The sequence below is a fragment of the Perissodus microlepis genome, chromosome 7 (genome assembly GCF_051167445.1).
Source record: "Perissodus microlepis isolate ML-2025 ecotype Zambia chromosome 7, ASM5116744v1, whole genome shotgun sequence".
In the NCBI taxonomy this organism is placed as follows: domain Eukaryota; kingdom Metazoa; phylum Chordata; class Actinopteri; order Cichliformes; family Cichlidae; genus Perissodus; species Perissodus microlepis.
Window position 1 is genome coordinate 51,859,047 of NC_140467.1, and position 14,529 is coordinate 51,873,575.

A 14,529-nucleotide genomic window follows, 5' to 3' on the forward strand; every position below is an offset into this window, starting at 1 on the left:
TTCTTTATGCATTTGCTTAAAGAGTATTTGACTCATCAAAACCTGAGCACATATCGCTTAGATGGGTTTTCCACCTTTAAATTCATTTTCATGGTTTCCCACATGTCTGCTGGAAATATAAAATGTTTGGCTGATGTACAATCAACATTCAGAAACCAAATTTCCACAGACTGACAGAGTGACACTGGAACCTGAACATGTATGAAATCCAGACTCTGGGAAATTTTGAACATTGTTTCAGTATCTACAAATGATCTTCATACCTTTTGCCCCTGTGGTTGTTTCAGATAATGGAGGTCAAACGCTGTCTGGTGGCAGCAACTGGCCTCTGCGAGGGAGAAAGTGGTCACTATGGGAAGGAGGAGTCCGAGGCGTTGGATTTGTTGCCAGCCCGTTACTGAAACAGCCGGGTACCGTGAACCGTGAGCTCATCCACATCTCCGACTGGCTGCCTACACTTGTTGGCCTGGCAGGAGGAAACACCACAGGCACGAAGCCACTGGACGGCTTCGACGTGTGGAACGCGATCAGGTGAGCTGGGCCGTTTTTTACTGTCAAGATCTGTCACAGGACTTGAGGGGGAAGTTGGCTGTAGCCTGGAGGGTTTTTGTGAGTGATACCAGCTCTTAAGTTTGACAGCTTGCCCTCTCTTGGTGCCCCTTTCAGACCCTCCCCCACCCCGCCCCATGCTCGCACTCTCCAGCTACCTCTGTCTTCTTGTCGTAGGAGCCCCTGCTTCTTCAATAAGCCCTTTGTTGCTGTGGCATTGAGAGCTCAAAGAGAAGGAAATTGCATCAGTCATTCTCACACAAATCTGTAGTCCGTCCATCCCTCTGTTCTGCCCCCCCCTCCCAGCTTCGCTTCAGACTAAAAATTAAGCTGTCCTCCTGTTAGATCGGCTAATTTGTTTTGCTGCAAATCCTTTTGTGTCAGGACATGCCTGAGATGATGCAATTTTGTTAAATGTAATATATTCAATTAAACGTCTGGATGACCTCTTGTGTTTTGGAGAACTTTGCAAAGAAGCTATTAGTAAATCGATAAGTCACACGGAGCAGCTTGCAGACCACAGATGTGCTTTCCATGTGAGGCGAGCTGTCACTGTGTCCCATTTGACTGACACATTATATTTGTAAACTAAATGCGGACACAGTGAAAGAGGTGAAATTGAGGGCTACAGCAGAGCCCCGGCAGAAAATCGAGGCTTAGCCAGGACCGCAAACTACTACTCGCAGCCTCCACTTGACTCGATTGGCCGTTGCGTGTCAGCTGACCACCAGCTGCTGGCACGGCCGTGTGAGCAGCACTACAGGGCACAAAACGCTGCTTTCATTGTGTTTTAATTGGACGTCCCAGTTGCAGAAAACAGCAGCCCCGACCTGGGAAGCGTAAACCAAACGAAGGCCCAGAACAGAGAAGCACCCAGTGAGAGAGTGAGACTTATTTCAGTTGTGTTATCAGTCAGTGTGGTCAGAGAAAGTGGTGCGTTTTCTCTGTGGTGGAGTGCGGTCAGCGCATATGACCGCCTGGTGAGCAACAGCCAGCTGCTTCAGATTTACAGATCCCGGTGGGTTTCACAGCACATGAGTCAGCGTGGCGTGTTGGTTGTGTGTTCTCTTATTGAAGTGCAACACTGCTTTTATCTTACAGCAAAGGGTTTGCCTCACCCAGACTGGAGCTGCTGCACAACATCGACCCTCTGTATTATGACATTGCTCCATGTAAGTTCACATTTCTTTTTTCCACTTTAACGTTATTGGAAATCTTTTTTTCAGTATGTCTGAAGATTTTCTCAATTAATCCAAACTGCTGATTTCACAGAATGTCCATTGTTAAAGTCAATTATGCCTTTCCCTAAAGGTAGAGTTACTATTTTTTATAAGGTTATTTAATAGAAAAATAGAAGATTATACTGGAAATATGGATTGATTTGTGTGTAATAATGTCTTCAACAAGCTGATACATTGTCATGAACTTAGATGAATCCATTGAAAATACATGAGAGTGGGCATTGCTTTGGGGAAGCTGCTAAACAGCTACATGTATGATGTCATAAATATCAGATAGCCCTGATATGATCAACTTGGAAACACTGTTTCGACTGTGAGCACAGAAGCTCCACCTACCTGTTGTTTATTAAAGCTTTTGTTTATGAGGGTGTAGCTAATCACAATAGTGTTGGTTTAAAGGGCTGGTGGGATGACCCCACTGGTGGGGAATGACCACAGAAGAAAATCTTCAGTGAAGCTAAATTGAATGTATATGATTCATTAAAAAAAATAGAAAGTATAAACTGACCATCACTGCTTATTCAGTTCGGTGTCTCCAGGTAGGTGGAGTCTATCCCAGCTGTCATAGCGTGAGAGACAGGGTACACTCTGGACTGGTCGCCAGTCCATCAAAGAGCTAACACATCGTATAATTGTGTCTTTGGGCTGTGGGAGAGAATACCCTGAGACAGGCAAGCCCCACAGAGAAAGGTCCCAGCTGACCAGTGGATGTGACTATTTTGAGCTTTTAATTATTCAAAACTATTTTGGTAGAGCTAATGAAAAAAGATACAGATCTAGAAATGAGCTTCCAAAGATCCACGTAACTCTTTACAATACAATAATTATTTCAATTTATTTTATTTTCTGCACAGTGCAGATAATTAAAACGTTATGCAGATTAATTACATTCACTTGCATTTAAAAAAAAAAACAGTAATTAAGAGAAGTGATGTGCCCTGTGACGAACTGGTGACAGGTCTGGTGCTACCCAACCTCTTGCCCTATAACAGCTAGAGTATAGGTTGCTCCCCAGCGACCCTGAATTGAATAAGCAGTAAAGAACGTAGATGGATGGCTGACCTGTTATTGCAATAAATGTGACAGGTAATCATGATATGGATTTTAGCTGTTCTTAAGCGGCGCTGCTGTAAATCGTCTGCTCGTCCTGTGCAGGGTCATGGGTATCTGGAGTGTACTCACATTGGGTCAAAGGTGGACTGCAGGCTGCCTGGCAGATCATCTGTTTATCACAGACTGCAGGCAGTTTAGTGTCACGGCTAAGCCTAACCTGCATGCTTGTGTACTGAGGATGAAACTCACACAGGCAAGCTTAAGCCTTCACTGGCATGTGAATTATGACTAAGAGTGTTTAAGATGATGAAAACCTCATGCACTGACCTCCTCCTCCTCTGTGTGCTTGCAGTGTAGGATATGTTCTCCTTTTCTTACTAACAATGTAATTCTGCTGTGTTTTCTCATTAAGCCTGTATGAAAGGATCATTGTTTGAGCTTAGACCTTAGAATAGAGTCTTATATAACATTTGAATAAAGCAAAAAGAGTGTTTGAAATTGTTGTTAGGTTTGTAAGGAGTGTTTGGAATCTTAGTTGAAATTAGCTGAATCCAGAGAATTTTATCAGTTTTTTTTTCTCCCCTCACGGTTTCGTATATAACAGATATTTTGTTTTCTTCTGAGGAATGCTGATAACACGGGGGTGAAACTCTAATCATTCACTGTTGACACTGTAATCAGTCGCCAGGGAGGAAATCTGAGAAAGCTGATGTTAGAGGGCAGGGCGGGTGTTCGCTCTTTAACCTCTGATTGTAGGGTGGTTTTACAGGAAATCTGCTATGGGACTGCTTTTTTTTTTTTTTGGACTCATCCTTGTCTAAACCACTTAATATTTAGTGGACCAAACCGCTTCCATCTCTGCGGAGGTAGCAGGGCAGTTATCTGGGGCCATGCTTTCTGACTTTTGGGGCGGATACTACACCTCAGTTACACATTTAAAAATAGTAAAGGTCCAAGGGGACTGAAATGGTAAAAAAAAATCCTGCTTATATAGCACCTTTTTAACCTTGGTGGTAGTGTTTCTCCTACAGCATTTTTAAAGCAGCAGAGACCTACAAGGTGCCGTCCTGCCATAGGGAGCAACTTTGGGTTTAGTTTCTTGCCCAAGGACACGCAGACGTGTGGAGGAACTGCAACGTGAGCCACTAACCTTGCTATTAGTGGACAGCACACTCTACCAACTCAGCCTTGGTTGCTCTGTTTCTTTTTTTGCAAACTTTTTTGGGACTGAAAAGCTTCACAGATGTACCAGACAGATATTAATATGTTGATCAAACATATGTGAAACAAACAGTAGTCTTATGTATTAGGGGCTTTTCAAAATATTATCTGGATTTCTTTAAACAGCAGTCCTTTAGAGTTTGTACAAGTCACGCTCCTTCCTGAGTCCATATTCAACAATGAACGTTAGCCTGCTTTAATGAGATTTTCAGTGTTCGACGTCAATCCGTATTTCAAGTCAGCTAAGCACTGCACAGATCTGGGCTTAATTTCAGGTTTAAGGGCAACTTTTGGTGTTCACTGGTGGGGGATCATGTTCACTTATCTACATTAGCGACTCTCTAGTGGGTGGGTTGGACCAGGCCTCAATGCTCATCAGTGAGTCCCTGTTTGTTCCGTTCTCTGTCAAGATGATGCAAGTGCGGCAATAATGTTGAGTTACGGGCCCCGGGGAGGCCAATCCATGACTGGTGTGTGTGTGTGTGCATGTGTATTTCCAGGTATGCTTTTGCTGTATTGCCAGTATATCTGCTATCAATGTCACGCTGAAAAGAAGCCATTGTGAATCAGGTACTTTTGACATGGTATTGCACAATGGATGAAAATCTGACTGAACTTTTCTTCGTTCGAAAGTCCTTCATTTTTCTTCCTAAAAACCACTGAATGAAATGCAGCCCAAAACCATGAAAGAGCCTCAACCATGTGTTACAGATGAGCGTATAAACTCACGGGCCTCTACTGTCGACGTCTACTGACTGAAATTAGAATTCATGATCCCATAAGACCCGTTGGCACTGATTTTCAGTCCACTTCTTGTGTGTTTGGCATCCCCAGTCTTCTCTCTCTGCTTGCCTTCCTTAAGAATGGCTTTTTGACAACCATCTTTCCATAGAGACCATCTCTGATAAGGCTTCAGTGAACAGTAGATGGGTGAATTGAAGACAGATGCTTTGCTCTGGTCCTGTGTTAAGTCTCTGTATGTTTTTTTTTTTTTTTTTTTTCCTTATTTCTTAAAACTGTACAGCAGATGAACAATATCTGAAAGTCATGTCCATAAAGCCCAATTCTTATAATTTTGTCCTACTTGTCTTTTCCTCAAATTGTTTTAAAGGAACACTGCACACCGTGCCAAGGTTTGGCAGGTTTTTGTCAGTTAATGCCTGTCAAACTGTTTGATCTTTGGCATTTTTCTTAGATTCAACTTAAGTAGTGAAAGCAAACTGTTTTTGTGACAGGCTGACAGTAACAGAGTGCTGAAAGAGCCAATTAAAAACTGGTTCTTTGCTAAGTTGTCTGTTGCATGTTCATACAATACTGATTTATTCCTCGAGTTAGATTTCTTTTTCATCCTTGACTGATAGGTCAGTGTTAGGTGGCTTAATTAAGAAACATTTCATCCCTCAGTACACAAGCATGCAGGTTAGGCTTAGACGTGACACTAAACTGCCTGCAGTGTGTTTCTAAAATGGCAGTGTACAGGATTAGACTGAAAATGAGTTAAAAAGCAGACAATGTCCTAAGAAAACTTTGAAAGACCTTCTGAAAGTTTGGAGAACTTTTGCTCAAGATAACTATCAAGGACCAAATTAGGTCCTTGGAAGCCAAATATAAAGAAATAAAGGATGGCTCAGGACTTTTACAAAGTACAGTATGTTCTGTCTTTAATGATGTGTAGTAGACATCAAAAATGAGGAAGAAAACAAAACAATATTAGCATCCATCAGCAGTCCTTTAGGGGCAACCGTGGGCTCAGATTAACTGGTTGCTGATCTCTTTGGTGGGCTGTTTATTGCTGAGCAGGGAGTATACTTTGAGTTTATCAGGGCCTCTTGTACTGAACTAGAGTAACAAAAGTTTAAAGTTGCTGATTGTCAAACCAAAACAAGGAGCTTAAAGACACAAAAACAATCATTGAAAAAATGTAATGTGAAAGCTGTAATAGTTGGTTGCACCAAGCTGAGAGGAAGAAAACCAAATACAAATATTGGTAAATGAAGCTTTAACTTAATAAAATCCCTCATTCACAAACCCGTTTAAACGAATAATTCCAGAAAATCCAAACAGTGATTTATTGTCTGTTTTGAAACAGGCTGTTTGTACAGCTTCAGCCAGTGTTGCTCAAATTACCCTCAAAGTTTACTGGTGGTCATTAACATTTAAATCATTGGCTTGATAAGGGAAGCACTGCTTTACAAGCTTTCAACCTCATGTTTTATGTTTGAAAGTTTATTGTCGGCCACCGCTTTGACACCCACCCTCCCTTCCAGGCTGAAATTCTTCTCTTTTTTCCCCTTTTTCTTCTTTCCTATTATAACCCAGCCCCTCTTTGAGACCTCCCTCTCCTTTCCTTTCTCCTTCTCCTCTTCTCTCCTTTTCCTTCTCCTCTTCATGCTTTTTTTTTTTTGGGTGTTTTCTATTTAGCTCATGAAAAGACTTTTTTCCTTCATTTCTTTTTTTCACTCCTTTCAAGTCTCTTTTTCAAAATCTTCTTTGCTGTCGCTTTGTGAGTAAAAGGATTGTGGCTAAATGGGTCACAGAGGGGTCCCTGAACTTCTCACTTGCTGAGAGAACGATTCCTGGACTTGACCCAAGCCTTAAATCACTCCTCAGCTCTCCCTCTAGAAACTTCTCTTGCTCACTCGGGGTCTCTTCCCACTGTTCCTCCCTCCCTCCCCTTCCTCCTGTTTGTGTGTCATCCTGCTGTGGATCCAGATGAGTGCAGCCTCCTTTGTCCTGCAAAGAATGAATGTAAGAAATGGACATGTGTACACTGCGGGCAATCTGTTGGGGTTTGAGGTCCAGTCCCTTTTTAAGAATGGAAGAAGAAGCTCGTGCGCAGCATAATTAATCAAACCTGTCAATCATTAATCACCTGCTTACATAACGGTGTTCACACCTGAATCTGAACACCCCATTCTTACGCAACCATGTGAGCGATGCCGATCTGAGATGAGCTGAGCAGCTTAGCTCTGCATTTGGAAGTGTTTGAGATACCCACACGTCATTCGCACAACGATCAGCGAAGAATTCATTGTCGAAGCTTTTATCATGTAGTCGCAAAAAAGCTGAGATCGGAAATGTTTTAATTCCCTCACTCATGTTGCTGCGGCGGGATCGGCTCTATTAAACAAGCCCCGATGGGGAACTTTGGCTTTGTGTGGGTGCGGATTTCTCTTTATGTGAAGAATGTTGAGGACATGCTTGTTTTTGACAGCGTTAGGAGGCTGAAATGACTTGCAAATCTGTCTAACCAGGACCATATTGTGGGGGTCAACAGCGGTATGAACCTGAGAAGGCCAGATCTCCTGTGTTTGAAGGTGCGGAGATGTGTACTCGCTTCTGGGAGACATTTTCCATAAGGGTCAGAAATACTCAGTGTTGGGCAAGTTACTTTGAAAAAGTAATTAATTATAGTTACTAGTTACTTCTTCAAAAAAGTAACTGAGTTAGTAACTGAGTTACAAGATTCTAAAAGTAATTAATTACTTGAAAAGTAACTATTGTGTTACTTTAAAAAAAAAAGTTTACCCCTCTGGGCTCCAGGGTATCATTGGCCATTTTTAACTACTTTTGATGTTTCCTCTACATTTCACCTTTAAAAACTATTTATTTGCCTTGTTTGGTATCATTCTTTTCAGCACAACCTCACGTGCCTGAATTTACAGTTATGTTTTTATTTTGACATACTTTATTAACACAATTGATCTAAAATCAGACAAAAAACATAAAATCTGAGTAGAAAAACTTATAGTTTTTACTGTAACAACCACAAACATGTTTATTGAATCATATTTCATAACTTTTTATAACTTTAAATGCAAATATAAATTGTCAATTTTAAAATCCTGTGGAAACAACAAAGTTATTTGCAGCCATTTACTTTTTACCCATTTCTTTTAATTTTTTTAAAAAAAATAACCATTTCAAACTATTTGCATAACAATCAGCTGTTCTGCATTCAATAAGATGCCGCACAAATTATTTGTGCCACTCCAAAAAATAATTTCTGTCCACTATAAAGGAGAACATCACAGCCTGATACCTGGAGACAGCAGTCACCTCATTGTTCTGACACACAACACAAAACTATCCACAACTAGGGATGGGTACCGGTATCCGGTGCCATTATGGCATGCTTTAAGGTGATACTGTGCAAAGGAGGTAACTCCTCGAATCTGATGAAACACCTGGCGACGTATAGCATTTTGTTAAAAGCCGAGAGATGCGCCGTATTTGATAGCTTGCTGCGAGACCTCACACCGAGCACATCTACGGCGGGTGTGCTGCCTGTTATCGGACCCGGAGTTAGCAACATCCCCCAAAAACCCGAAGAGTAGAGTCCTGGCCCCTAGCCCTGCCAGTGTAGCAGAAATGATGACGGATGATGATGGCAGCAGCAGCCGTTCTTCTCTGCGTGAGTAGCTTAATGTTGTCCGTGTGTAATTTGCGTTGAGTAGGCTAACCACGTTATTACATTAATGCACGTAAGGTGAACTAGCAAACACCATCATAGTTACATGCGGCTGTCTTCTTGTTTGATGGCAGATACTCCCTTCACCCTGGCCAAAAAGGCTAAAATGACCAAAGAAAAAGAGGAAAACAGCTAAACATGAGAGGTTTTTGGACAAAGTTTGTGTTTTTTTTCCATTGTTTAAGCACTGCTTCCAGCCAAGAGTGATGCCATAAATCCCCTATAGCTGCAGAAAAGGCTAACATTGTTATCTTTTTACAAAAAAACAGCTGAACATGAGAGGTTTTTGGACCAATTTTGTGTTCTTCATTCTTTAAGCACCGGTTCGAGCACCGTTTCAAAAGTACCTGTTTGGTACTGGTATCGGATAAAACCTAAATGATACCCATCCCTATCCACAACACTATACATTAACTACACAAGACAACACATTAACTACACACTCCAAACACGCTAAACGTCACAAATCTCTCACATCTCAGAACTCGCTCTCTCTCTTTTTCTGCTTTCTTTCTCTCGCTCTCTGTCTCTCTATCTCTCTCCATCACTCCTAAAACTTCCCCCTCTTCCTAAACAACCAAATGTCATGTTGCCATATAATTTTTTGATTGGTCGACATGGTGCATTTTTCCACCAACACCAAAGGGCTGTTTTTTGGGGTTTTTTGGTCATAAGCAGAGAGTGTTTGCTAGCGCTGTCCTTAGACAGTAAATGTGACGAAACTGTTGAGGAAAAAAAACGCGTATATATTGTTTATCATGACTCTGGTTTTACGTGGCCTATCAACACAATTTAAAAAACTGGTATATATCACCTTGTCGCTTTGTCATCTTTAAGTGGCCATGTGATTGGCTTACCATGACTAATTTATTCTTCCTCGGTCAAACTGCAGCATTCATGCGATTGTTTTGCCCCTTTAACTCCAGGTGTTGTGCCAAAAATGATCGTCTACCAGAAAGTGATTGCCGTCCACGGGAGCGCGCGCAGCTGCTTAAAGCTGTAGCGCCCGGATTACTTACAGCTACTTCCATGCAACTGATATAAGATGCGGTAAGCTGAACACAGCTTCAACCGTCTGTTTGTTGAAAATAGTAACGCGACCACACCGCATTTTCTTGTTAGTAACAGTAACGGCGCTGTAACGATAGGAATAGCAATTAGTTAGATTACTCATTACTGAAAAAAGTAACGCCGTTATTCCCATCACTGGAAGCTGCAGATATTTCTACACCATCAAAAGGAAGATCAGTTATTTACTTTTGCCCTATGAAACTGATAAGTGTGCTCATTGGTAACTGTGACCCTTGTTTCTGTGCCATCTTTGTGTCTGCACAACTGCACTAACAGCACATTATTCATTATACTTGGCAAACATGGAAGACTGGTGCTGAGTCGACCACATTACCACCGTATCTGTCAAATTCCTCCAGGCCCAAAGTTCTGTGTGTTTGCAGAAATGTATACATTTAAAAAAACCAACTTTTGTTCTTGAACAGGAGGGATTTTCATGGGGTTTGTTTATTTAAACTGTTCTATTTCACTGCAGATTTTGCAGCACAAAAGAGTCTGTTATTAGTACATTTATTTTCACACCCTTCACCTGATACCAACTGTGATTGTCAAGTATGCTGATGCCAGTCTACCTTCTCATTTGGTTTCCGAAGACATCCACAGAAGGCGCTTTGTATCCAGGGGTGGACTAATATCATCTTAATCAGCGAACTGTAGTTTTTAAGATGGATAGTTTCCTTGAATCAGCTCTGTCCTCTGTCTACAGGTCCTGGCAGGCAGCGCGAGTTAACTTTGGCTCAGGTGGCCAACTCCGGCTTCAATGTGTCCATTCACGCAGCCATTCGATCTTCAAAGTGGAAGCTGCTGACTGGGTACCCAGGTCAGTATCTTCTGTCACTTCTAATGTCATATTTAGTCTAAGTGGGACGTAGAATATGAAACACAGTAATGCACAGGAAGACATTCATTTCTTATCTTTATTAAAAAAAAAAAAAACTTAATACAATCAAACACTCCATGCCAAGTAAAAGTCCAACGTCATAAAGTAGCAATACATGAAGTAAAGTTGGTAGTAGCAAATATTTGAATATATCTTATGTAAAACGGTAAAGTTGTTGTTGTCAGAGCTGACAGCATGTCCTCATTGTGCAGGAGGAAAATAGTTCTCTCTTCATTTTTGAGACCCAGAGGCCATCTTTTATCTTCAGTCTGTGGTCTGGTCAATGAGCCAAAGTGCCATTAGCTGTGGCCCTGCCCACTGGGTACCACTTGGCCCATGACATTGTGGAAAATGTATATTATATTATATTATATTATATTATATTATGTTATATATTATATTGGGGGGGGGGGGTAAAAATGTATTCTGGGTCTTGGAGGATTTTTTATTTTTTTTAATTATTGTTCTAATACCAATACTAAGTGATCGATCTAACCAGTAAGAAGCAAGTTGCCTTATGGCTCAGTCACACTAGAGTAAAAATATGGCAGCCTTGTTGCCACTAGGAAAAGCAGTGGTTGCCTGGTCATTTTTATTTATTTATTTAAATTATTATTATTATTATTATTATTATATATATATATATATATTTTTTTTTCTGTCTGATCTTAAGTGGACCGGACCAGTGAAACTCCTCTTTCTGTCAGTAAAGAAGTTTAACGACACATTTAATCCCTGAGATATTCTAATATAAGAAAAGTGCAATTTTTGCAGTGCGTCTCAGTTTTTGCACATGATAAAATTCATCTATAATAAGTAGGGCAGGAAAAAAGAACAAATAAGCTGAACAGAAAATGGAGATGGGGTTTTCCTCCCTTCTTAACAATACTGCTAATGTCCTTTTTGTTATCCCCAGGATGTGACGTTTGGTTCCCCCGACCTGACGGCAACACCTCCGACTCAAGCTCCTCTGTGGATCAGCTGAAGCCTGTCATGCTGTTTAACATTGAAAAGGATCCAGAAGAGAGAAATGAGGTGTCTGCTCAGTTCCCCAAGGTAGTCGAGCATCTCCTCTGTAGACTAGAGCACCACCAAAAAAGTGCTCAGCCCATAAACTTTCCTGACGATGACCCTAGATGTGACCCAGGCCCCACTGGAGCCTGGGGGCCCTGGGCTTAGGCGGATATTACCGATATTGTAGCATTTTGTTTACTGTGAATTACAGCAGCAGGAATTTTCCTTTGTGGGGAAAGGTGAAGTTTTACAACAATTTTTTTTGTTTTTAAAAGAGAACAGCCAATACCAAAGAATTCAGAAAGTCAGTAACAGCAGCACCTTTACTCTGCCTTACATAAATCTGGTTACAGCGGATTAGTTTAAATGAATCAACACTGCCAATTGTCACCTAGAAGCAAAGGCTGAGGAGGGTGGATGGCAGCAATCTTTCACTCCAGCTTATTAATCAACCAAAGATTCAGACACTTAATTCATTTGGAAGCCTAATGTTTAGCCCCAACCATCCTTGCTGCAAAACTCAAAAAGCAGTTTTATTTGTTGTTATCTATCATCCACCTGGGCCTTACTCAGAGATTCTTATCTGCTCTCTCAGACTTTTTATCTTAGGCTGTATCAGGTTAGGGCTGTATCAAGTGAGCCTGAATCCTCTCTTAGTTACTCTGCAACAGGTCTAGGCTGCTGGGGGCCCCTGATGGACTGAGTGTTTCTTTTTCACTCACCGTGTGTTTATAAATCACTAGTTATTATTAATCTCTGTCTATCTTCACCAGTGAATCTTCATCAGATCACGACCGGTTGAGGTATATAGTGCATAGTGTTGTCTCTGAGGGCAGCTACACTATACATTTGCATGTCTAGAATCTGAGCAGGAGAAACTAATTTCTTTCATATACACATCCTCTTTGACCTTTGACCCCTAGGTGTTTGACCTTCCACTGAAAGCAGCATGCAGACTAGAGCAGGAAATGCTTCCTGCTGAGAGCAGGCGGCCACTGTCCGAATGTGGGCCGCGACCCTTAACCTGCCCTGCATGTTGATTGACAGCTGAGCAAAACAAACAACAATACTGCTGCTACAGAAAAACAGAGCCGTAGACCTATTTGTCATTAAGGAGTCAATGACGCTCCTGTTTTGTTTGTCACATTTCCCAGACTTGTCACCATAGAAACCAAAGCTGCAATGCTGTTTGCTCTCAGCTCCTTGCTCCATGTGACATTTAACATATATCTTGCACTGTTACCCACTCAAATCTGTCCTTTAAATGTGAAGGTGGTACCAGGATATGCCAATATGTTTATGCAAAGTTGTGAGGGTTTGAACTCGTGTTTCAGTTTAAATGGTTTGTTTTGAAATGCGCTTTTGTTACGCTAAAAGCAAATCAGTGGATTGATTTTTGTTTTGTAATGTAACATAAGGAAATGGATACCTTAATTTATAATTATTAATTTTGTTCCAATAATACCAGCACCACAAAAAGTCTGTATGAAATATATTATCTTTATTAACATGTTTCCAAATCCTGGTCGGTGCGCCTAAATATGTGACATCACTTTTTTTCTTCCAAGCCCCACCCACTTCATGTAAGTAAAAATGTATAGTGTTTTGAGATTAATCTTTTACTGTGTTGCACAGTATAAAGCTGATTGAGAGTAAAGTAGTAAAGTATATTTTAAAACACTGTAAATCTCTTTTCTATCTGTTTTAATAAACTCAGTTTACTTGAATATCATCTCTTTAAAGCACAAAACTGATCATAATTCATAAGCGTCACATTGACTTTCTCAGCGTCTTCACTTGTCGGTGGTCCAAAGTAAGTCCTACTTAGTTAAACTGAATTTTGATGCTTAATTGATGAGTGGCCTTTGAGATTTTTTAGGGCAAATTTCACTAAATTATTTATTAAATAACAGTCAGCCCAGATGGCATGCCCATGGCCCATGTCCACTGCCAATTTCTTACTTAAATTTTTAAAACCTACTCTACATTTTTGTTTTCTAAGTTATTTATTTGGTGTCTAATTCTGTCATGGTACCACATGCCAAATGCCATTTGTGGCAGTTAAATGGAGTTCAAACTGGGATTTTGGTAACAGCAAATACCATGGTACCACATGATTATTTTATGTTTCTGAGAAAGTGCTTCTTACTTTGCTGAGGCTGTAAATTTGTCACTTTGTCAGTTTACTCTACAATCAAAACTCTGCGTTTCAGTATGATGGGATAGTCTATTTAATTAGACGTTACTAGTGTTTGCAATTCATGTAAAACCAGGGCCTGTAAGTTTCTCAGCTCGACTGCAGACCACTTTTGCACTTCTCATACCCCGTTTGTGGTGAAGTGCCCCTCCTGACAGGCTGCTCCGTCTTCCCCCTACGTGTCATTATAATCAGGGTGCCCCTGCGGTGTCACAGCTCGTCTCCTCCTCATAGTTTTCAAAGTGGTTTTGGTGTGTCTTTCGCACTTAATTCTGCACTTTGACTCAGCACCGTGAGTGTCGAGCACAGTCTTCAGCTCTGATGTGCCTCCGCTGTATCAACACTGCGATTCGCTGACTCTGATGTCACCCCACGTTGTTGTTTTTTCAGCTGCAATGACAAAGCTATGTGTGGCTCCAGAGAGATGCCCCTGAAAGATATGACAGGGTAAAGATATGATATCCCAGTGTTAGGCTCAGATGTTTTTCCAGTGAGCACATGTGGGACACACACAAAAAAACATTCTGCCACCCTTGATTCCTTTCTGGTATGTTCACAAGATGAGACTGAAGGTCTCACAGTCAAGTGGGACGAGAATTCCAAACAAGATTGTCTGTCTGTGCCGCCTGCCTGTGAAAACAGATTAAAATCATACTGACCAGTGCAGTCAGGAATGTGTTGAACCTTGAGCCTCGAAGAGGGGAAACCCAACGGCTTATCGCACCTAATTAAAAACGGCTATGTAGATATTTTGTACCGTACGTTGGTGAGGGTCACAAAGGTGTTTGTGTGGGATATCGATGAAATTTTGAAAACTTTACATAGATAAAAT

At 41.1% G+C, this 14,529-nt stretch overlaps 1 protein-coding gene across 3 annotated transcripts in view; it reads left to right on the forward strand.

Annotated features, from left to right (window-relative positions):
• Positions 1-14,529, forward strand: part of arsb (arylsulfatase B) — a 55,052-nt gene that overhangs the window by 7,271 nt on the left and 33,252 nt on the right. Inside the window, exons 5-8 of one of the 3 annotated variants that reach the window (XR_014800801.1) lie at positions 288-531; positions 1,651-1,721; positions 10,313-10,426; positions 11,403-11,542. Coding sequence is in view for 2 of the 3 variants with exons in the window: in XM_084935817.1 (XP_084791943.1) it covers positions 288-531; positions 1,651-1,721; positions 10,313-10,426; positions 11,403-11,665 (692 nt within the window). In the remaining variant the exon portion in view is untranslated. Of the gene's footprint in view, positions 1-287; positions 532-1,650; positions 1,722-9,461; positions 9,586-10,312; positions 10,427-11,402; positions 13,188-14,529 lie in introns of those variants that run through there. The other 2 variants (XM_084935817.1, XM_084935818.1) reach the window with 2 other exon arrangements.